This window comes from Macaca nemestrina, chromosome 6 (assembly GCF_043159975.1).
Source record: "Macaca nemestrina isolate mMacNem1 chromosome 6, mMacNem.hap1, whole genome shotgun sequence".
Lineage (NCBI taxonomy): Eukaryota > Metazoa > Chordata > Mammalia > Primates > Cercopithecidae > Macaca > Macaca nemestrina.
In genome coordinates this window covers 118,227,184-118,249,587 of record NC_092130.1, presented here as the reverse complement: position 1 = coordinate 118,249,587, position 22,404 = coordinate 118,227,184, and the positions used below count along the sequence as shown (strand labels likewise).

The window sequence follows — 22,404 nt, the reverse complement described above, 5'->3', positions numbered from 1 at the left end:
TTGCTCAGGCTGGAGTACAGTGGCTCATTTGTGGCTCACTGCAGCCTTGACCTCCTGGGCTCAAGCAATCCTCCCATCTTAGTCTCCTGATTGTCTAGGACTACAGCTACAGGTGCTTGCCACTGGGCCAGCTAATTTTTTATTTTTTGTAGAGATGAGGATCTCGTTATGTTGTCCAGGCTGGTCTCAAACTCCTGGCATCAAGTGATCCTCTCTCCTCAGCTTCCCACAGTTCCTGGGATTACAGGCATGAGCCACCACACCTGGACCAAGAGTAATTTTTAAGAAAATAATTATGAAAATTGCATTGTTATTTGATACTTGTGATAATTACGTTGTAGTATTGAACTTAACTAATGAGGATTTGTATTGTATAATGTCTTCTTTTGGGGATGGTGGACGTTTTATTACTGTTAATAGTGGGGCGAAAGGAGGAACAAGAGAGAAATGTACGTATTGTTACTGTACTGACTGTGAGTACCTGGTAGTTCAGGTATTTCTTTTTTTTTTTTTTTTTTTTTTTGAGACGGAGTCTCGCTCTGTCGCCCGGGCTGGATTGCAGTGGCCGGATGTCGGCTCACTGCAAGCTCTGCTTCCCGGGTTCACGCCATTCTCCTGCCTCAGCCTCCCGAGTAGCTGGGACTACAGGCGCCCGCCACCTCGCCCAGCTAGTTTTTTGTATTTTTTAGTAGAGACGGGGTTTCACCGTGTTAGCCAGGATGGTAGTTCAGGTATTTCTTTCTCATTTGATCGAGGTTTTGAAACTCCCAGAACAGGGAGTTCTCTGACCAGTCTAGTGTCAGAGGACACCCATAACACTTATTATACCTGAAACTGCTTTGTGTACTGTATTGGAACCCCTCATATACTATTATTTATGATCTCAGACACAGAATTTTTGAACTTTGAGGGAAGGACTAGCATTCCTAGCTGGTTAATTCTGCTAAGATTAGCTATACAAACATTAATGCCAACAAGTAAGCATTATTATGGTTTGTTTCCATGACTGATAATCCATATGACACAGAGTTTTAACATTCTGTTTTATGTTCCACTGTCAAAACACCAAAGAACCAAAAACAAAAGGATTCTTTCTCCTCTCCTCCCTGCTGTCTCTCAAACATTTCCCGGGTGAAATTCACTCGGATAAACCTTATGTATGTGTATAAATAATTATAAAATAGATCTTACTGGAGCTGTTACTGAACTGTAGAGCTCTGTGTAACACGGTTTGAAAAGCTGCTCTTCTGTGTATTATAGAAAAGTTTAAACAATCCTAGGATGCATTTATAAAATAATATTTAGACGCCTAATTTAGAATCGTAGTTCTGAGTATTATTAGACCTTCATTGTTTGTGGGACAAGAAAAATCTTTTGTTGACTCATTGAGTAGGGGAAAATACAGGGATAGAGAGAACTAGACTTTAACATAGACATTGTGATCAATTTTGTTTTCTGTAAATAAAGGTAAAATAGGAAGCTGTGGTAGTAATGAATTTTATGTTGACATTGATTCCTTGGCTACATATTTATCAGTATTTCTGAATTTCCTCTTAGTGTAATCGCTCAAATTCCTCTTCTCCTGTTGACAAACTTAATCAGCAGCCTCGTCTAACCAAACTGACACGAATGCGCACTGATAAGAAGAGTGAATTTTTGAAAGCATTGAAAAGAGACAGAGTAGAAGAGGAACATGAAGATGAAAGCCGTGCTGGCTCAGAGAAGGTAATTGAATAGCAATAATTAATTTGACATTGGTGTGTCATTGAAATATTTGAGCATGTGTTAGGACTTTGGAATACATTTGAATCATCTCCTTGGAAAGTAACTTGGAAAGCCATGTGCATAAATAATAACTTCTCTGTTCTCCCCTCCCCTTCCTCCTCGTCTTCCCCCTCCTCTTCTCTCCTCCTCTTCTCTCCTCCTCTTCTCTCCTCCTCTTCTCTCCTCCTCTTCCCCCTCCTCTTCTCTCCTCCTCTTCTCTCCTCCTCTTCTCTCCTCCTCTTCCTCCCTCCTCTTCCCCCTCCTCTTCTCTCCTCCTCTTCCCCCTCCTCTTCTCTCCTCCTCTTCCCCCTCTTCTCTCCTCCTCTTCCCCCTCCTCTTCTCTCCTCCTCTTCCCCCTCCTCTTCTCTCCTTCTCTTCCCCCTCCTCTTCTCTCCTCCTCTTCCCCCTCCTCTTCTCTCCTCCTCTTCCCCCTCCTCTTCTCTCCTCCTCTTCCCCCTCCTCTTCTCTCCTCCTCTTCCCTCTCCTCTTCTCTCCTTCTCTTCCCCCTCCTCTTCTCTCCTTCCCCCCATCCCTCCCTTTGTTTGAGATGAAGTCTCTTTCTGTCACCCAAGCTGGAGTGCCATGGCATCATCTTGGGCTGCTGCAACCTCCACTTCCCAGGTTCAAGCGATTCTTGTTCCTCAGCCTTCCTAGTAGCTGGACTATCGGTGTGTGCCACCACACCTGGCTAATTATTGTATTTTTGTACGTCTAGCTAATTTTTTCATTTTTTGTAGAGACGGGGTTTCACCATGTTGGCCAGACTGGTCTTGAACTCCTGACTTCAGGTGATCCACCTGCCTTGGCCTCCCAAAGTGTTGGGATTACAGGCGTGAGCTACTGTGCCCAGCCATGACTTCATTTCTAAAGTAGACTTACTTCATTCTGTAGTTCCTGTGGAAAAATACATTTAAAAAGCGTTCTTGTTTATATCTGCTTTCTTGTGCTTCTCTCATCTTGCCTGACTTCATGCTTTTAGTTTTACCTTTGTTGTATAGATAGGAATAATTAGGGTAAGAAAGCTTTGGATATCCATCCAAAATTAGGAATGAAAAATATGAAAAATTAATTTTTCATTCCTAATTTAATAAGTATTACATTTATGGTTGTTGGTTTTTTTTGAGATAAGAGTTTTGCTCTTGTCTGGAGTACAATGGCATGATCTCGGCTCACTGCAACCTTCGCCTCCTAGGTTCAAGCGATCCTCCTGCCACAGCCTCCCAAGCAGCTGGGACTACAGGCGTGTATCACCACGCACAGCTAATTTTTTTGTATTTTTAGTAGAGACAGGGTTTCACCAATTTGGCCAGGTGGGTCTGGAACTCCTGACCTTAGATGATCCGCCTGCCTTGGCCTTCCAAAGTGCTGGGATTACAGGGGTGAGCCACTGCGCCCGGCCACATTGATGTATTTTCAGTGGAAGCTTAGTTAGGATCTATTAAAAGTTTTTAATAACTGTATTCTTTAGAACTCAATCTTTTTTTTTTTTTAACTCTCTGAAAATCAGGATGACGACTCATTTAATTTACATAACAGCAATAGTACTCACCAAGAAAGGGATATAAACCGAAACTTCGATGAAAATGAAATTCCTCAAGAGAATGGCAATGCCTCGGTGATTTCCCAGCAGATCATTCGGTCTTCAACCTTCCCACAAACTGATGTTCTTTCAAGTTCACTTGAGGCAGAACACAGGCTAGTATTTGTTTTTACTTTTTCCTCAGCATTTTCTGTATTCAAGATTTCAATACTATAGAGTTTTTGTGTGATTTAACAGGTTTGAGATACAACTAATGCCATAAATTTCACCCATTATGATATACAGATGATTTTTAATATATTCAAAGTAGCCCTTTGTTCATTTGCATTTACTTTTCATTTGCACTCTGTCCTAGGCAGCTACTATTCTTTCTATAGATTTGCCTTGTGTATTTTATATAAGTGGAATAATACAGTATGTGATTTTTGATGTCTAACTTCTTTCACTAAGTATAATATTTTCAAGGTTTATTTGCATTGTAAGCACATGTCAGTATTTTATTCCTTTTTTAGTGCTGAATAGTACACTATGTGACTATACTGCTTTTTTGTTCATCAGTTGATGAATATTAGTTGTTTGTACCTCTTTTTTTTTTTTTTTTTTTTTAAAACAGTAGGCTCTAGTCCAGTCTACTTTTTGACTGTTTTGGATAATGCTGCTGTGAACATTCATAAATAAGTTATTGTGTGGATATGTTTTTATTTCTGTTGGGTAGATACCTAGGAGTTGAATTGCTGGGACATATGATAGCTCTGTGTGTCACATTTTTAGAAACTGTCAAACTATTTTCCAAAATGACTATGTCATTTTACTTCCTCATCAGCAATATAGAAGGTTCTAGTTTCTCCATATTCTTACCAACACTTGGTGCCATCTATCTTTGATTAGTCATTCTAGTGTGTTTGAAGTATGATTTCTTTTTGTGGTATGATTTACCAATACTTGGTACCATCTCTCTTTGATTAAGTCATTCTAGTGGGTGTGAAGTATGATTTCCCTAATGACTAATAGTGTTGAGTGTCTTTTTATGTGCTTATTGGCCATTTATCCTCTTTGGAGAGAAATAACTGTATAAATACTTTACTCTTTTAAAATTACATTTTCTTACTAAGTTGTAACAGTTCTTTATATATTTGTGTATAAGTCTGTTGTATATGATTGGCAGATAATTTCTCCTGTGAGTTTTTTCATTCTCTCAGTAGTACAGCCACCTCCCACCCACCTCTGCCCTGCCCCCACCGCCACCCCACAGGCACCTTTTGAGATGAGGTCTTTCTGTGTTGCCCAGACTGGTCTCAAGTGATCCTACTGAGTAGCTGGGATTACAGGCTTGCACCACCACGCACGGCGTCAGTGGTACCTATTGAAGGGCAGAAAGTTTTAATTTTGATGAAGTCTGGTTCATCTAGTTCATTTTTTTTCCTCTCGTGGTTTATGTAGGTTTTCTGGATGATGTGAGGTAGGAGTCCAAATTCATCCTTTCCCACATGGATAGCGGATTGTCCCAATATGTGATTTATTTTTTGAGACAGTATCTCACACTGTCACCCAGGCTAGAGTGCAGTGGTGCGATACTAGCTCACTGTAACCTCTGTCTCCCAGGCTCAAGTGATCCCCCCACTTCAGCCTACCAAGTAGCTGGGACCACAGGTGTGCACCACCATACCCAGCTAATTTTTGTATTTTTTGTAGAGATGAAGGTTTACTATGTTGCATACGCTAGTCTCAAATTCCTGAGCTGAAGTGATTCTCCTGCCTCGCCCTCCCAAAGTGCTAGGAGTACAGGCATGAGCCACAGTGCCTAGCCTGTAATTTAGTTTTTATTGTAAAATTTTTTTTTTGGACAGGTCTCGCTTTGTCGCCCAGGCTGGAGTGCAGTGGTGCGATCTTGGCTCACTGCCACCTCACCTCCTGGGTTCCAGAGATTTGTGTGCCTTCTCAGTAGTTGAGAATACAGGCACATGCCACCACACCTGGCTAATTTTTGTCTTTTAGTGGAAATGGGGTTTCACCATGTTGGCCAGGCTGGTCTCGAATTCCTAACCTCAAGTGATCCACCTGCCTCAGCCTCCCAAAGTGTTAGGATTAACAGGTGTGAGCCACTGCTCTGAGCCTGTTGTAAACTTTAACAGCACTTTTTGCTTCCGTCAGTATAGTCTTAAGCATTTTAAAAAATAGTAACCTCTTAAGTGGTTTAGTCTTAGAATTGAAGAGTCTTTATATCTAGAATTTACTTTTGTTTTTTGTTGTTAAAAGCAGGTGTTTTTGCAGAAATGACACACCCTTACTGTATTCCTTAAATAACCACATGGTTCGGCATAACTAAAGGATTTAAAAACTACGAAAGCAAAGAAAGTTAATAGTTTATACTCTTAGATTATATTATTATTCTGTAATTGCTTTGTATAAACTGAATTTTTTTTTTAACTTAAAAATACCTTCTAAGACAAGCTTAGGGCTAAGTTACATTTATTAACAGCCCAGTTGATTGACTTTACTTTTTCCCAGTTTCTTCTAGAACCTCATTTAATTCTAAGACAGTGGAAAACTGGGTTATCTCTCCTCTTTAATAACTTTTGTAGAATTTATTTATAATTTCAACTTCTATTTCAATTAAGAACATAAGCTACATGAGGCCAAACGTTTTGTCCATTTTGTTCACTATTGTATCTAGCACCTAGAATGGTGCTTGGCACATTACTTTGCTTGAATTTGTCGAATGAGTGAGTGAAGTAAATATTGCAGTATTTTTCTGTTTTGTAAATCTGTACTTATTTTGAGGAATACTTTAATTTTTTTATTTCTAATTTTTTCAGATGTTTAATAGTTTAGTTTATATTTCTCCTGCCAAAGGTTATACCCGCCCCCTTAAAACAAGAAAAACGTAGAGATGAGCTCTCACTATGTCAGTGTGTTTCCCAGGCTTTTCTTTTTTTTTTTTTTTTTTTTTTTTGAGGCGGAGTCTTCACTCTGTCACCCAGGCTGGAGTGCAGTGGCACCATCTCGGCTCACTGCAAGCTCCGCCTCCCGGGTTCGCGCCATTCTCCTGCCTCAGCCTCCCGAGTAGCTGGGACTACAGGCGCCCGCCACTGCGCCCGGCTAATTTTTTTTTTTTTGTATTTTAGTAGAGACGGGGTTTCACCGTGTTAGCCAGTATGGTCTCGATCTCCTGACCTCGTGATCCGCCCATCTCGGCCTCCCAAAGTGCAGGGATTACAGGCGTGAGCCACCGCGCCCGGCCTCCCAGGCTTTCCTTAAACTCCTGGACTCAAGTGATACTCCTGCCTTGGCCTCCCAGAGTGCTGGGAGTAGAGGCGTGAGCCACCACACCTGGCTGGATTGTCTTTTGTTCTTTTCTTTCTTTTTTTGAGGCAGGGTCTTATTCCATTGTCCAGCCTGGAGTGTAGTGGCACAGTGACAGTTCACTGATAGCACTCCGGTGATGCTCCTGCCTCAGCCACGGGTGCATACCACCGTGCCTGGCTAACTTTTGTATTTTTTTGTAGAGATGGGGTTTTGCCGTGTTGCCCAGGCTGGTCTCAAACTCTTGTGCTCAAGCGATCCTCCTGTCTCGGCCTCCCGAAGTGCTGGGATTACAGCCGCCATGCCCAGCCTTGCCCGATGCCCCCCGCTTTTTTTCCCTTAGATTGCTCCTTCAGAATAAATCTTTATCTTTCTGTCTTTAATCATACTATCTTCGTGATTATTTTTGTTTCCCTTCTCCAAATCATGTCCTGTGTTGCTTCTTAAATGTGGCTGTAACTATTGTATGTGAATGTGTAGGCATTTAATTTTGTAGGCTGGGCGTGGTGGCTCATGCCTGTAATCCCAGCACCTTGGAAGGCCAAGGTGAGTGGGTCACTTGAGGTCAGGAATGGAAGACCAGCTTGGCCAACATGGTGAAACCCTGTCTCTACTGAAAATACAAAAATTAGCCGGGCATGGTGGTGCCTGCCTGTAATCCCAGCTATTCGGATGGCTGAGGCATGAGAATCACTTGAGTCCAGGAGGCAGAGGTTGCAGTGAGCCAAGATCGTGCCACTGCACTCCAGCCTGGGCGACAGAGCGAGACTGTCAAAAAAAAACAAAAACAAAAACCACACACAAAAAAACCCAGTAATTTTTGTATTTGTACCTAACTTTCTTCTAAAATAATTTATTGGGCTGATAATTGCATTTGAGAATTTAGCTAGATTAATTTATAACTAATTTAGCCAGATAATATCTTTAAATTCACTTGTTTAGACAAAATATAATTTATTGTACATTTAATGTGAATGGATGAATAAGTCACCACACTCTTTTTATTGCCTCCCAAATTGTGGAATTTCACGCTATACGGTTTACAACTTGTGACTGATAGGCTTGAGTGATGGCTGAAATGGCAAATATAGAAAAAATTTAGCAAACATGAATTCTTTTTAAAAAAGATGAACATAAATAGATATTTCAGGATTTTTTCCCATCATTCTAATGAATCACCTTGTTTTTCCCCTGCTGCCATTTGAAGCCACTATTCTATAGTATGGATATAAATTGTGAAACTATTTTCCTGTGATCCAGATTTATGTGTGTTCACATCCCCTCTCTCTTTTGTCTCCCCTTCTCTTTCCCTTTCTCTACCCTTTCCTCTACTCCCTTCTTCCTCTCCTTTCCTCTTCCCCCCCTTATTCCAAATAATGCTGTTATCAGCATCCTTGTATTTATATTCTTAAATATTTGTATAAATGTGTAGGTAACAGATTACCAGGAGTGAATTTGATTGGTCAGATGCCATACATATTTAAAATAATCAGCTACTGCCATGTTATCCCAAAACATTCTGGTAATTTACACTCTCACCAATAATGATTGAAATATTTCTAGTCACACAATTGGTAGAAAAGGAAAAGGCCTGTGTGTAGAAAGGAGAATAATGACACAAACATATCAGATATTCTAATGATTGTAAAAGATGAGTTATCTCTTAAAGAGAGAGAGCATAGGCAGTAAAAGAATACAGATAAAAGATTTTTTAACTCACAGAATCTATTCATTAAGGCCATAGTGAGAAATGGCCATAGTGAGAAAGTTGTCACCTAATATCTTGTCATCCGATTTCCCTTCAGTACTTTAGTAGCAAAAAAAAAAAAAAGTTGGCCCATACCTTTAGAAAGTATTTCTTATAACCCCTAACAGACATATTGAATGTTTTAACTATTTTATTTTTTAATCTGCAGAGCAGATATTTAGTGCAGGAAGCATTTTGGTGGCTTCTTGTTCCATTTAGGAAGACTTATGAAAGAGAGACTTTCGTTTCATAACTTGACAGAATTTGGTTCTCTGTGACTACTAACAGGAGAAAATGGAGAGGATGAGATTTAGAAACTAAGGCAAATCAAGATGAAAACATTCGGCTGGGGACAGGGACTCACGCCTGTAATCCCAGCAGTTTGGGAGGCTGAGGCAGGTGGGTCACTTGAGGCCAGGAGTTTGAGACCAGCCTGGCCAACATGGCGAAACCCCATCTCTACTAAAAATACAAAAATTAGGCAGGCGTGGTGGCATGTGCCTGTATTCTCAACTGCTGAGGAGGCTGAAGCACAAGAATCTCTGGAACCCAGGAGGTGAGGTGGCAGTGAGCTGAGATTGCACCACTGCGCTCTAGCCTGGATGACAGAGCAAGACTCCATCTCAAAAAGTAAAAAATAAAAAATACAAAAACATCCTAAATTGGAGTAAGCTGTAGAGGGAGGGAAAGAAAAAACCCGATACTGCATGAAGAGATCGTATCAGTGAATGATTGATGATTACTACTTGAATGATTAGTATATATGTTTTAATTTTTTTTGAGACTTTATAGATTACATTGTGTTTGTCTTTTTAAAACAATGGATACTTTTCTTTTATATTTAGGTTACTGTAAAAGTTTTAACCAATTTTTTTCCCCTAAACCATATAGTTTAAACTATAAAAAGAATTGGTTTTGCATAGGAATACCATTTTCTAGTGTGGACATGAAGGTGAAGGGGGCAAACAATAAGAACATTTTGTTATTTGCAAAGAATATGATAAAATTGTGGATTCAAGATATCAGATTTGGTAGCAGCTAGTTGGAATGGAGGGATAGTTTTATAGAAATGTTGCACAAGGCAAAAAAGATCCTAAGACAGAAAAGGGAAGAAGAGTAAAGGTGCTATTTGATATGGAACTTTTTTATTTAAATTTCTTAGCTTCAGTTTTCTTGACTGTTTAAGTAGAATATGTGTTTGTAAATTTTTCAAAGACATATATCAATACCCTTTTCCCCATTCTAAGCTAAGAGAGTTCATGGCTTCTTTCAGATTTTAGGGTTATTTTTTCCTGTCAAAGTGGAATGATACTTCTTTTCCATTGCTTCATATTTTCTGTAAACTTTGTGACTTCTTAAGTTTTATACATATAAATACTCATATTAGTTGAATTTAATAATCACAGGGCAGTGATAGTTTTGTATGTGGTTTTTTTTTTTTATTGAGATGGAGTTTCACTCTTGTCACACAGGCTGGAGTACAGTGGCGTGACCTCTGCTCACTGGAACTTCCACCTCCCGGATTCAAGTGATTCTCCTGCCTTGGCCTCCCAGAATAGCTGGGATTACAGGCACCCGCCACAACGCCGGGCTAATTTTTTGTATTTTTAGTAGAGATGGGGTTTCACCATGTTGGCCAGGCTGGTCTCGAACTCCTGACCTCAGGTGAACCACTGCCTTGGCCTCCCAAAGTGCTGGGATTACAGGCGTGAGCCACTGTGCCTGGCCAGTGATAGGTTTTTTAATAATACTTTTCAAATATTAAAATAAGAAATATTAAATACTCAGGCACGTAAATCATTCTTAGTTGTCAAGTTTTAGCAACTTTATCAGAGTATTGAGGGTAGCCTCAACATCAAAGGGATACAGTTGTCAACTTATTTAAGCAAGCACCAAATGAATTAGTGGAAGTAAATGCCAAAGAAATTCAGAGGGTTTGGGGATGGAGATCATTGTGACTTGGGTACAAGTCAAAGGTTTCTTTTTCTTTTCCTTTCCTTTTCCTTTCCTTTCCTTTCTTTTTAAAATAGTTATTTGTATAAAAATTTATTTTTTAGAGACATGGTCTCACTATATCCCAGGCTGGTCTTGAACTCCTAGCTGGCCTATTGAATTGGTGAGATTACAGGCATGAACCATCACGCCTGGCCCTAGTCAGGAAGTTTTAATTGGGACCTAAATTAAATCTTGAAAGGGTTAGACATAAATAAGGGCAAGCGTGCTAGGTAGTAGTTTGGAAAAAGAAGGGATGTAAAGACATGGTTAGAATGGTGTATATACCTAGTTTGTTTTAAGGGTGTTCAGTGGAATATTTTGACAGGAATGGGAAATTTACTCCCTGAAGTTAACGATCATATTGAAAAGGCAGGACTTTAGAGATGTCTTATACTTGGTTTGTGATAAAGTAGGAACTGTGACCCAGGTCTTCTAACTTCTAATCCTAGATTTCCTCTACTGAGGAATTTGAATTTGTGACTATGGCACAAACACAGTTAAGGAGTTTGTTCTTTAGAAAGTGAGAAACCACCGAAAATATTTATCAGAGATGGTAATTGTGAAACTGGTATCAGAATGATGTGGCAATAGTTTGAAGGAGAGTGGGAAGGAATAATTTAAATGAAAATGCAAAGTACAGGTGAGGGTTACGGTAATACAGTCAGTCATGCTTTGCTTAATGACAGGGATATATTCTGAGAAATGTGTCGTTAGGTGATTTTGTCATGGCGTGAAACTCAGAGTGTACTTACACAAACTAGATGGTATAACCTGCTACCTACCTAGGCTGTATGGTATAGACTCTTATTTTTAGGCTAGAAACCTATATAGCATATTACTGTACTGAATATTGTACAGTATTTGTAATTATAATACAGTGGTATGTATTTGTATATCTAAGCATATCTAAACATATACAAAGGTACAGTAAGAAAATGGTATTACAGTCTCATGGGATTATGCATCAGTTATCTGACCAAAATATAGTTATGTGGCACATGTTTGTATGTTTATGGGGGAAAGGGAAACACAGATTGTTTTTATTTTTCTTATTATTTTTTGTAGAAATGGGGTCTCACTTTGTTGCCCAGCCTGGCCTTACTCCTGGGCTCAAGTGATCCTCCCACCTCGGTCTCTCAAAGTGCTGGAATTACAGGCATGAGCTACCACGCCCGACTAGATTATTTTGAAAGCTATTTCAAGAACAGTTAAAAGCTACAGCCTCTGGTGGAGAAGTAGAAATACTTGCCTTCTGTTATATTCTCTTTCATAATAGTTGATAGTTTTTTCCACCTGCATTGCTTAGTTACGATTCAGTTTTTAAAAGTAAAACAGGTAAAAGTTTAGATCCAGCAAAAGAGCAGTCAGATTGTTTTGCTGGTCTAGATTTAATAGCCTCTGTATTAGGTGACATTGAATGGTAAAAGTGAGTGGAAATGCTATTTCAAAAGGAGGCCATCCAAATTAAAGAGTAAAGACAGTGCATTGGAAGAAGTCGTGGCTAAAAGGAATGAAAGAAGAAATGATTAATGCTGACTGTGACGTTTTTGTTCAAAAGCAGCAAGGTGCTGTGCAATACATACTGATTTGGAAGACAGAAAACCAAAATTCTATTTGTCTTTGCCATCAAGTAAGCAAGTTACTTTACTTATGTGATCTTTATTGTTCATCTGCAAAATGTGGATATCATATTAATGTTTTATTCAAGGTCTCAGATATTCTGTGAGACTCTTTGAAAAAAGGTCTAAAAGTCTATAAGCAGCTAATGTGTAGCAGGCGCAAGTTAAAGATGAGTAGGTGTAAATGAGAGGGGACTTAAAAGTTTGTGGAACAATATAATTAAATGATAAAAACTGTTAACTCTGCTTTTCAACATAACTACATCAAGTTCAAGACCCTTTTGTAAGCAGTGATACCATTTTAGACCATCCCTGAAGAACTGAGGGCCCTGGCAGTTTAACCGTATCAGTGCTGTCTTTTTTACAATAACTGAAGAAAAATGGGCCCACTCTAAAATTTAAGGTTAGGAAATGAGGAAGTCGGAAGGAGCCAAATCAGGACTGAAAGGTGGATGCCTAATGATTTCCCATTGAAACTTTGCAAAAGTGCCCTTGTTTGATGAGAGGAATGAGCAGGAGTATTGTTGTGTTTTAAGGACTCTCTGGTGAAGCTTTCCCAGGCATTTTTCCGCTAAAGCTTTAGGTTGCCTTCTCAAAACACTCATAATAAGCAGTTGTTACTGTTCTTTATCCCTTCCAAACAACTGTTGCCGTGACCTTTGCTCTTGTCTGGTCCTCTTTTGCTTTGAGCGGATCACTTCCACTTATTGGTAGCTAGTGCTTTGATTGTGATTTGTCTTCTGGATCATACTGGTAAAGCCATGTGCAGTTCTTTGAAGAAATGCTTCAGAATCTTGATCCCACTTGTTTAAACTTTCCATTGAAAGCTCTGTTTTTGTCTGCAGATGATCTGGGCACACATTGAGTGGAAAGTTTATTCAGCTTTATTTTTCATACAGAATTAAGTAAGCTGAACCAAGTGTGATGTCTGTGATGTTGGCTGTTTCTGTTGTTAATCGTCAGTCCTCTTCAGTTAGGGCACTAACAGGATTAATTTTTTCCTTGTCAATTGATGGGGATGGTCTGCTGCTGCTTCTGTGAGGGCTTCATCTTCAGAATCACCTCATCTCTTCTTAAAATGAGTTATCTATTTGAAATTGTTGGTTTCCATTGGGTATTGTTCCCATAAACTTTTCGTAAAGCATCAGTGATTTCATTATTCTTCCAAGTTTCACTATAAATTTGGTATTTGTTCTTGCTCCAATTTTAGCAGAATTCATGTTGATCTGATAGGGGCTTTTCCCAAATCTTACCCTTTGTGGTGCCTTAAACAAGATTCTGTTGAAACATGTTATCACAAGTTAGCACAAGTTTATTTTGGTGCAGAGTTTTTTTTCTTGAAATTCTTGCATAGTTTTTCCATGATATACATTTTTTTATGAACTTTTTGAAGACTCCTTGTAGGAGTAACAGAGGTACTTAGGGGTTTCATTTTGTAAAAACCCTTTCATATCAATACAAGATACGTGGCCATATAAGAAACAAGCTTGGAGATTTCCCAATCAAATTCTGTAGCTATTGCTACAGTGTTTATGATTGCCCAAGTAGAAAACCTAATGAGTAGTCAGAAATATGGTGGTACTGAAGAAAAAGAGGAGTGCTATTGCTGTTACTTTTAGTATAAGAATTTAGCAGATTTGCTTCCCGTCTGTTAAAAGTTTCCAGCCTGAAGAGCCTTTGACACCAAAGATTAAGCAGTCAAGGAGTTCATTCTAATTTTAATATCAGTTTGTTAATCTTACCTGTTTATTCATTTTCAGAAAGATATTCAAAGCCTGAGCTCAAAAATCCTTTTGATGTATCTTGGGGTCTTTGTATAATGGATCCTAGATCATGTTTTCTTATACATAATAAAAATGAAACTGTCCTGCACAGGGTAAGCTTTAAATTAAACTTCCTTTCCTCTCCTTTTCAGATTGTTAAAGGAAATGGGCTGGCAGGAAGACAGTGAAAATGATGAAACATGTGCTCCCTTAACTGAGGATGAAATGAGAGAATTCCAAGTTATTAGTGAACAGGTGAGAAAACCTGAATCACACAACTTCACTTTTAAATTGCCCTTATTTAGAACAATATAATTATATGCAAGCATGGAATGGGGGAGATTTTAAAAGTTTTATTTAGGAATTTATCACGATAGGTCAGAATTGCTTTTAAAACAAACAAAAAAAGAGAGAGGGAGACAGGCTTTTGCTGTGTTGTCCAGCTGGCCTCTAGAACTCCTGGGTTCCAAGTGGTCCTCCAACCTTCGCCTCTGGAATAACTGGGACTACAGGCAGGAACCACTGCACCTGGTTGAATTGACTTTGTAGAAATCTGCAATAGTGGCTTCTTTAAACTATTGGGTGTGCAATAGTTAGGAATTAGTGTAAGTGATGTCTATGATTAGTCATTTTCTGGACCTTTTTTGTTTTGTTTTTTTGACTTTTTTGGGGGAGGAGCAAGAGTGATAAGAAGTAGAGAGTGTTAGTAGATTCATAAGTAACTTCACCTTTTATCCTTTTCTTGCACAAGAGTATTTCATATTCTAAAACATCTTGCTTAATGTCTCCCTAGTTACCTTTCTGAAAGAGTATTAGGGAATTTTTGTTAGAGCATCGGAAAGTTGAGATGCTTTTTTCAAATCCATTATTTGTTTATTTAAAGAGTTGGGGTCTCACTCTGTCATCCAGACTGGAGTGCAGTGGCCACTTAAATTCACTGCATCCCCAAATCTCTGGGCTCAAGCAATACTCTTGTCTCAGCTTCCTGAGCAGCTGGGACTACTGGCTTGTGCCACTACACTGGGCTTATTTTCTGTCTTTACATTGTTTCTAATTTGGGCCAACTATCTTTTTTCTTCTTTGATGATCTTTTGACCCAATTCTTATTTATTACCAACTAACCTTTTAGTTATGATTTCTCATTTTCAGAAATAGACAACTATATTTTTTCTAGTATCTTCATCTCCGGTTAAGCAAGGGATTTGTAACTTTATATACCTCATTCTACTTTACAAACTATGAACAAAGCAGACTGTGGGGGAGTGTATTAATTTAGGTTAGAATAATAAAAATAACAGATATAGGTTAATAGTTTCTGATTATATTCTGGGAAGTCCCTGAAGGTATTTATCACAGTTGTCACTTGAGGCAGTAAAAATGTGGAAAAGTTTAGTACCTTAATCAATGTGACAATTATTACTCACATCTACTTTGTCCGGATCCAGGATTTTTTCAGACATATTACTTGTGGAGTTTTGGGGATAAGATACAATTTTATTATATTCATGCTTATATTTATTACAGTAGGTTTGTAACTCTTGAGGGATAATTTATTTATTTTGCCTTTAACATTTTAGTTACAGAAGAATGGTCTGAGAAAAAATGGTATTTTGAAAAACGGCCTGATCTGTGACTTCAAGTTTGGACCTTGGAAGAACAGCACTTTCAAACCCACAACTGAGAATGATGACACAGAGACAAGTAGCAGTGACACATCAGATGATGACGATGTGTGAAGGATTTCCTAACAGCTTTAGAAATCTTAGTGTGATACATCTCTCATACAGTTTGGGGTGAATTGTAAAAATGAAGAACTATAATTTATGTAGTGAAATACCCCATTTAGAAGAGGATTTTTTGGGGGACTTCAATACGAAGAAAACCAAGAATGTTTTGTTGGGCTGTGTTGAACATTATTTCTTTGTAAATGAATGTTGTAGGAATGAGGACTTGGGTTGGTCCAACATTGACTTTCTTCATCACTGCAACATTTCTCTGACTAGCAATGTGACGATGTAACAAATGAGATTTTCTCATTTAATAATAAAAAATTGTGTAATGTTTTGCAAAGCTTCTGTCTTAAAATGTCCAGGTCTTAAGAAAAAAGGCAGCTTACACTGTTTTGCTTGCAGAGTCATATCTTTTTCGTACAATGGAAATCCTTAAGTCCACTTTGTGCGGTCCCCCTCTCCTCCCCCCAAAAAACAAACAAAAAAACCAAAAAGGAAAATGTAGCATGTTGGCTAAAACTGGAGCAAAGTGCACTAAAACAATTTCCTGAACTCAGCTGTTGTACTATTCACCTTTTAAAACATAAATTGCTCTTTAGCCATTTGTAGTGCAGTAAATGTTACAGGAAAAGACTTGCCACATTTTCTTCCAAATTTTAAGAGGTGATTTTCAAAAGCTTTATTGGGGTATGTTGTCAGACCAGGGTTTTCAGAGTTGATGGAAAAGAGTCTTGTGGGAAAACTTATTTTGATAAATTATTACACACGCAGAAAAACTGATCACACTGACTGGATCTGTCCACAACATGGAAAATAAACTGGATTTTCAGAATATTGTTGTTTTCTGTAGTGTTCAAGGTATTGTTTCTAAACATAAACATACTCTAAACATGCTTTATTCACTTGTTAAAGTCATACTTTTAAAAGTAATACCTTACTAAAGATGATGATTACTTTCCGAGGTGAGAAAAGGAAAGCTAAGCCTTTTCATTATCAAATACACAAGCTTATTAAATGAATGACTGTTAACTACTTTATTTTCATTTGCACATTAACTTTGGAATTGTTTCTGTTTTGCTGCTGACTGAAAGTATTTTGGCTCTGTGTATATTTGTATTTTGATTTTTCTGGTTTTGTTTACCCCCATTTCCTTTTAGCTCCCCCTCATGTTTAAATATATTCTAACTGTAAAGAGCATAATCTTAGAGCAAAAATATTTGGGGTTTTATGTCAGATCTATTCCTAAGTGTTTGTTGTTTTTTAAAACGGTATTTTCTCAGATGGCTGCAGTATTTTGCTATTTCTACATAAATACCCTACCCGGACTCCCTAGCTTTCACCGGAAACTGTATTTTTTTTGTTCCCACTGAGACTGGTGGTGATGGGGAAATTAAAAACAACACACTAGCACACTCCCACAAAACTTGAGGAAGTTAGAATGGTAATAAAATATTAAATAGACCTTATACTTAAAATGAGGTTTTACTATATGATTTGTCACAATTCAATCTAATCAGCTAAAGTTAAATGTAGTTAGAATTAGCCACAGGAGAATGTAAAGCATGCTTTGACAAAGCTATCGGTATCACATATTGATGTCTTTGAGACTCTTAGATTGTACTATTTGCTTAATAGATTAATGAAATCTGTCAGATGCAACCTGTATTTTCAAAAACAAGCTAGAAGGAACCTGAGGAACGTGGTTTACATTTGAGATCTACCTTACTGTGTTTTCTACTTTCAAAAAAGATTCTGTAATTTTGGTTTTTTGGCATCTGTCTTATACTCAGACAATTTTTTCTGCCTTAATTCCCATTTACCAGCAGTTAACTCATGTTTATTGTGCTTTAATGCATTGTGATATGGAATGTGTTTAGTAATTTACTCTTTATAAAAATGGTAAAGTACAGTGGTATGGTTATTGTATGCATTAAGTTAATGACATTAATAAGCTTGGTTATGAGGGGTTGGAGCCATACACATAATTTAAGAGAACAGTTATAAAGTTTAACATAGTTTTAGCTTGCTGTCTAAATAACAGGCAGCTGGTAAACAGCTTGGACCATATTGTTGTAAAGACAGCCTACAAACACAGAAACTAGTTACAGATCTAAGGTGGAATTGCTGAACTCAGAACTAGGCTATGGAAGTCTGAAAAGCAAATTTGGCCATTTCAAACTCATTTTTTCTGCAGCTTTTTTATATATTTTTTAACACTTTATTGAGGTATAAATTGACTTGAACACACAGGTAAAGCATACAGTTTACAGTGTCTTGACCTACAACTAAGTGAACATAATCTATTCCCCCGAATTTCTTGGTTCCTTTTAAGTCCCTGTCACTACTAATTCTCTACCCCCCCCCCCTTATTTTATTTTGTTATAAAATGTAATTCATGAGCAAAATTCTTAAGGTGGTGATTTAAAATAGCATTTCAAAAACTATTTGCTTGATTTTAGTATAAGGATTAGAATATTAATTTCTGCAGATAATTTCTATTAAAATTGAAATAGTGTGTTAATCTAAAAACCAGATTGACAATAAAATCAGATTCATATAGACAAAATTCAGTATGTTAAAGGATCTGGTTCCCCCCAAAATACTTTGTCCTTTTTTGCTAGTGTTTATGTATACTGTTAAAATGTGGTTATATAAACCTTTTAGGAATCTGTTAAATAACTTGTTCTAACACCCCATCCGTCATCATCCCTAATCTGATATTAGATTCTACATACATGCTCCATAATCATGCAAACTAAGTTGAATCTAGGTGATGAGGGTAGGCCGGGTGCGGTAGCTCCTACCTGTAATCCCAGGACTTTGGGAGGCCAAGGCCAGCGGATCACCTGAGGTCAGGAGACCAGCCTGGCCAACGTGGTGAAACCCTGTCTGTACTTAAAAAAAAAAAAAAAGTACAAACATAAGCCAGGTGTGGTGGCGTACACATGTAATCCCAGCTACTCTCAGGATACTGAGGCAGGAGAATCGCTTGAACCCAGGAGTTGGAGGTTGCAGTAAGTTGAGATCGTGCCACTGTGCTCCAGCCTGGGCAACAGAGTGAGACTACGTCTCAAAAAAAATAAAATAAAAGTAATAGATAACTAGGGTAGAAAGGAAAAAAGGATACACACGTGAAATATTTCTATAAAGTGAGATTTTTGTTTTGGCTTACACAATAAGGGATGTGTTACTAGAGCTTTTAAATGATTATCACTAAGAGTTGGGTATTTTAACTTTCAGATATGTTTCCTGAGGTTATAAAAGTGATTTGGCTGTTAGGGGAATGACAGGACATTTCAAGCAATAGAAAAATCGCTGAAAGCCTCCAGATGCTGCAGAGATGCTTCAGATGCTGGTGTTTGTTTTTTATTTCCTTTCTTTAGGCAGGGCTGAATGCTTGAACTTAATATTTAACTGGGGGGCCGGGCATGGTGGCTCACGCCTGTAATCCCAGCACTTTGGGAGGCTGAGGCGGGAGGATCACCTAAGGTCAGGAGTTCAAGACCACCCTGACCAACATGGTGAAACCCCATCTGACCCACTCTGTACTAAAAATACAAAAATTAGCTAGGTGTGGTGGTGTATGCCTCTGATCCCAGCTACTCGGGAGGCTGAGACAGGAGAATTGCTTGAACCTGGGAGGCAGAGGCCGTGAGCCAAGATTGTATCACTGCACTCCAGCCTGGGCGACAGAGCGAGAGTCTTGTCTCTCAAAAAATATATGTATATGTGTATACATACGCACACATATATACATATTTATACATATATACATTTTTATATATATATATATATATATATAATTATGGGACACGACCTGAAAAACTTGTAGTTCAGGACTTGAGAATGTCTTGTAATTATCTAGTTTAAGAGGTTTTGTAATTGTGAATTTTTGTTCACTTGTACAGTTAACTTACACTTTAAATTCATTCTGCCTACCCTTCTGGAATATTTGTTTTGTAGAACTATGGCACAATGATTGGAGGTACAGTGTATTACATCATTAGGTCTGGTTGAAGGATACTGCTGAAGCATGTTCAATGCAGCAGTGTCCTAACTTGCAATATATAAGAGCATGTGTAGTGGTGGGGCCCAAACTTACCTACACCATTGGTATCATTGGGGAGCTTCCCCAATGTGTCAACCATCCCCCGCCCCCACCAACACCCCAGATTGTGGTTTAATTGGACTGGGGCATGGCCTGGGCTTTAGAATATTTTAAAAATCCTGCCCCCCAAAACCCTTTTTCTTTTTTTTGGGAGATGGAGCCTTACTCTGTCACCCAGGCTGGAGTATAAGTGGTGTGATCTTGGCTCACTGCAACCTCTGCCTCCTGGGTTCCAGTGATTCTCATGCCTCAGCCTCCCAAGTAGCTGGGGTTACAGGTGCACACCACCATGCCCGGCTAAATTTCATATTTTTAGAGATGGAGTTTCGCCACGTTGGACAGGTTGGTCTCGAACTCCTGACCTCAAGTGATCCGCCCGCCTAGGCCTCCCATAGTGCTAGGACTTACAGGCATGAGACACCGCGCCCAGCAACCAGTTATAATGTATTAACATAGAGTATGGTGGAAGTAGTCACACCTGGGTTTGAAACTACACTTTGCCCCTTTTCAGTTGTGCCTTTTTAAATTTTATTTTTATTTTTTAAAGACACGGGTTTGCTCTGTCACCCAGGCTAGAGTGCAGTGGCGCGATCTCTGCTCACTGCAACCTCTGCTTCATAGGTTCAAGCGATTCTCATGCTTCAGCCTTTCAAGTAGCTGGGATTATAGGAGCCACCACCACGCCCAGGTAAGTTTTGTATTTTTAATAGAGATGGGGTTTCGCCATGTTGGCCTGGTTGGTTTCAAACTTGGCCTCACATGATCCGCCCTCCTTGGCCTCTCAAAGTGCTGGGATTAGTCATGAGCTGCCATGCACAGCTTTAGCTGTGACTTTAATCCAGATAGGCAACCTCATAGGTATTGGATAGTGTTATCGTGAGGATGAAAACAATAATGAAAACCACCTGGTGTAAATCCTGGTTCACAGTAGGTGTTCCATAAATTTAGCTGTTAATTCACTACTAGTGATAATTCAAGTGGACCTTTCCCAGTAGCAGGCAGTACCTATTTTTAAAAAATTAACTATTGTTAAATAGGCAGGTACTATTCTAAGTGGTTGTAAATAGTGTGAAACATCTGAGTTCTCACAGCAAATTACAACTGTTTTATCTCTGCTTTATTTGGTGTTATGTTCAGTCATGACCTAAGCTTGATTTTATTCAGCCGTTAAAATGAGTTTTATCAGATATCTGAAATGTAATCATTGAACTTTAATGGTAAGTCATAGTCCTGTGAACTACTTGCAAGAACGGGTTTCCATGCTTTCAAATCTTTCAAAATAGAATTGCCTTTGTTAGTCATACCACTTTATGCTTTTTGTGGAAATAAGGTAGGTAAGCACATAATTAAGCAAGAGTTTAACTTGATACTTGCACTCCATTTCTCTCAAGGTTTTCCCTCATTTTCTGGAATGCTAAAGGTGAACGATAATGGACTGGAGAATTTTGACAACAGTATATAACTGTTTCCTCTCACTTTTTAATTTTATTAAAGAGATGGGGTCTTGCTATGTTGCCCAGGCTGGTCTCAGACTCTCCTGGGCTCAAGCGATCCTCCTGTCTCAGCATCCCAAAATGCTGGGATTACAGGCGTGAGCCACCGTATCTGGCAAGAATATATAACTCTTTTGCCTTACTTCGGTTACTTAACCTTTTTAAAATTGGGCACTTGATATCCTAAAACTAGTTGTCTGGTAGACATTGATATCTTGAGAAAATGAAATTGTATGTTTGTGTCAGCTTTTGTGTAAGAGGTTTATTTATTTTATTTTATTTTTTTTTGAGACGGAGTCTCGCTCTGTCGCCCAGGCTGGAGTGCAGTGGCCAGATCTCAGCTCACTGCAAGCTCCGCCTCCCGGGTTCCCGCCATCTCCTGCCTCAGCCTCCCGAGTAGCTGGGACCACAGGCGCCGCCACCTCGCCCGGCTAATTTTTTGTGTTTTTAGTAGAGACGGGGTTTCGCCGTGTTAGCCAGGATGGTCTCGATCTCCTGACCTTGTGATCCGCCCGTCTCGGCCTCCCAAAGTGCTGGGATTACAGGCTTGAGCCACCACGCCCGGCCTGTGTAAGAGGTTTATAATTATGTATGTAATTTTTTCTTAGATGCCAGGATGTACCTTTCCTAAGTAGGGAATATAATTTTGTTGTAGTCTTAATGCAATCTGAATTTTTTTTTTTTTTTTTTTTTGGGGGGGATAGTTTTACTCTGTTGCTCAGGCTGGAGCACACTGGCATGAATGTGGCTCACTGCAACCTCCACCTCCCGGGTTCAAGCGATTCTTATTCCTCAGCCTCCTGAGTAGCTGGGATTACAGGCATCTGCCACCACACCTGGCTAACTTTTGTATTTTTAATAGAGATGAGGGTATTGCCATGTTGGCCAGGCTGGTCTCGAACTCCTGGCCTCAAGTGATCCGTCCACCTCAGCCTCCCAAAGTGCTAAGATTACAGACGTGAGCCACCGCGCTTGACCCTAATGTGGTTTTCTTTAATGGCTGGAGAGACGCAGAAACTAGCAGAAGGGAAAACAATGAAATGTCAGTTAATCTGGATACTGTAATAAGCAGGTACAGTTGCGTTATGAGAAGTTGGTGAGGTGAAGAGATACTTATTTTCCCCCTCAAATCTGGACTTAATGTCCTGACATTGTTTAGCTTTTAAAAGCTATTTTGGTTTATTGAATATTAGAGTGAGTCATTTTACAGAATGAGAAGAACCTGGCTACTGAGAAGTGAGTCTAGGAAATTCTGTATCCCCAGATAGAGACATAGAGGCTCATGCCATCTATTAAGACATCTGCAAATTTCTTTTTTGAAGATTATTTTCTAAATTGAGTG

At 38.9% G+C, this 22,404-nt stretch overlaps 1 protein-coding gene across 5 annotated transcripts in view; it reads left to right on the top strand.

Annotated features, from left to right (window-relative positions):
- LOC105499412 (GC-rich promoter binding protein 1) overlaps positions 1-17,382 on the top strand; it is an 88,262-nt gene extending 70,880 nt beyond the window's left edge. For 3 of the 5 annotated variants that reach the window (XM_011771970.2, XM_011771968.2, XM_011771969.3), the window contains exons 10-13: positions 1,558-1,725; positions 3,272-3,459; positions 13,884-13,986; positions 15,309-15,613. In XM_011771970.2, coding sequence (XP_011770272.1) covers positions 1,558-1,725; positions 3,272-3,459; positions 13,884-13,986; positions 15,309-15,467 — 618 coding nt within the window. In that variant the 3' untranslated portion in view covers positions 15,468-15,613. Of the gene's footprint in view, positions 1-1,557; positions 1,726-3,271; positions 3,460-13,883; positions 13,987-15,308 lie in introns of all 5 variants that reach the window. The other 2 variants (XM_011771971.2, XM_011771973.2) reach the window with 1 other exon arrangement.
- The last annotated feature ends 5,022 nt before the right edge of the window (positions 17,383-22,404 follow it).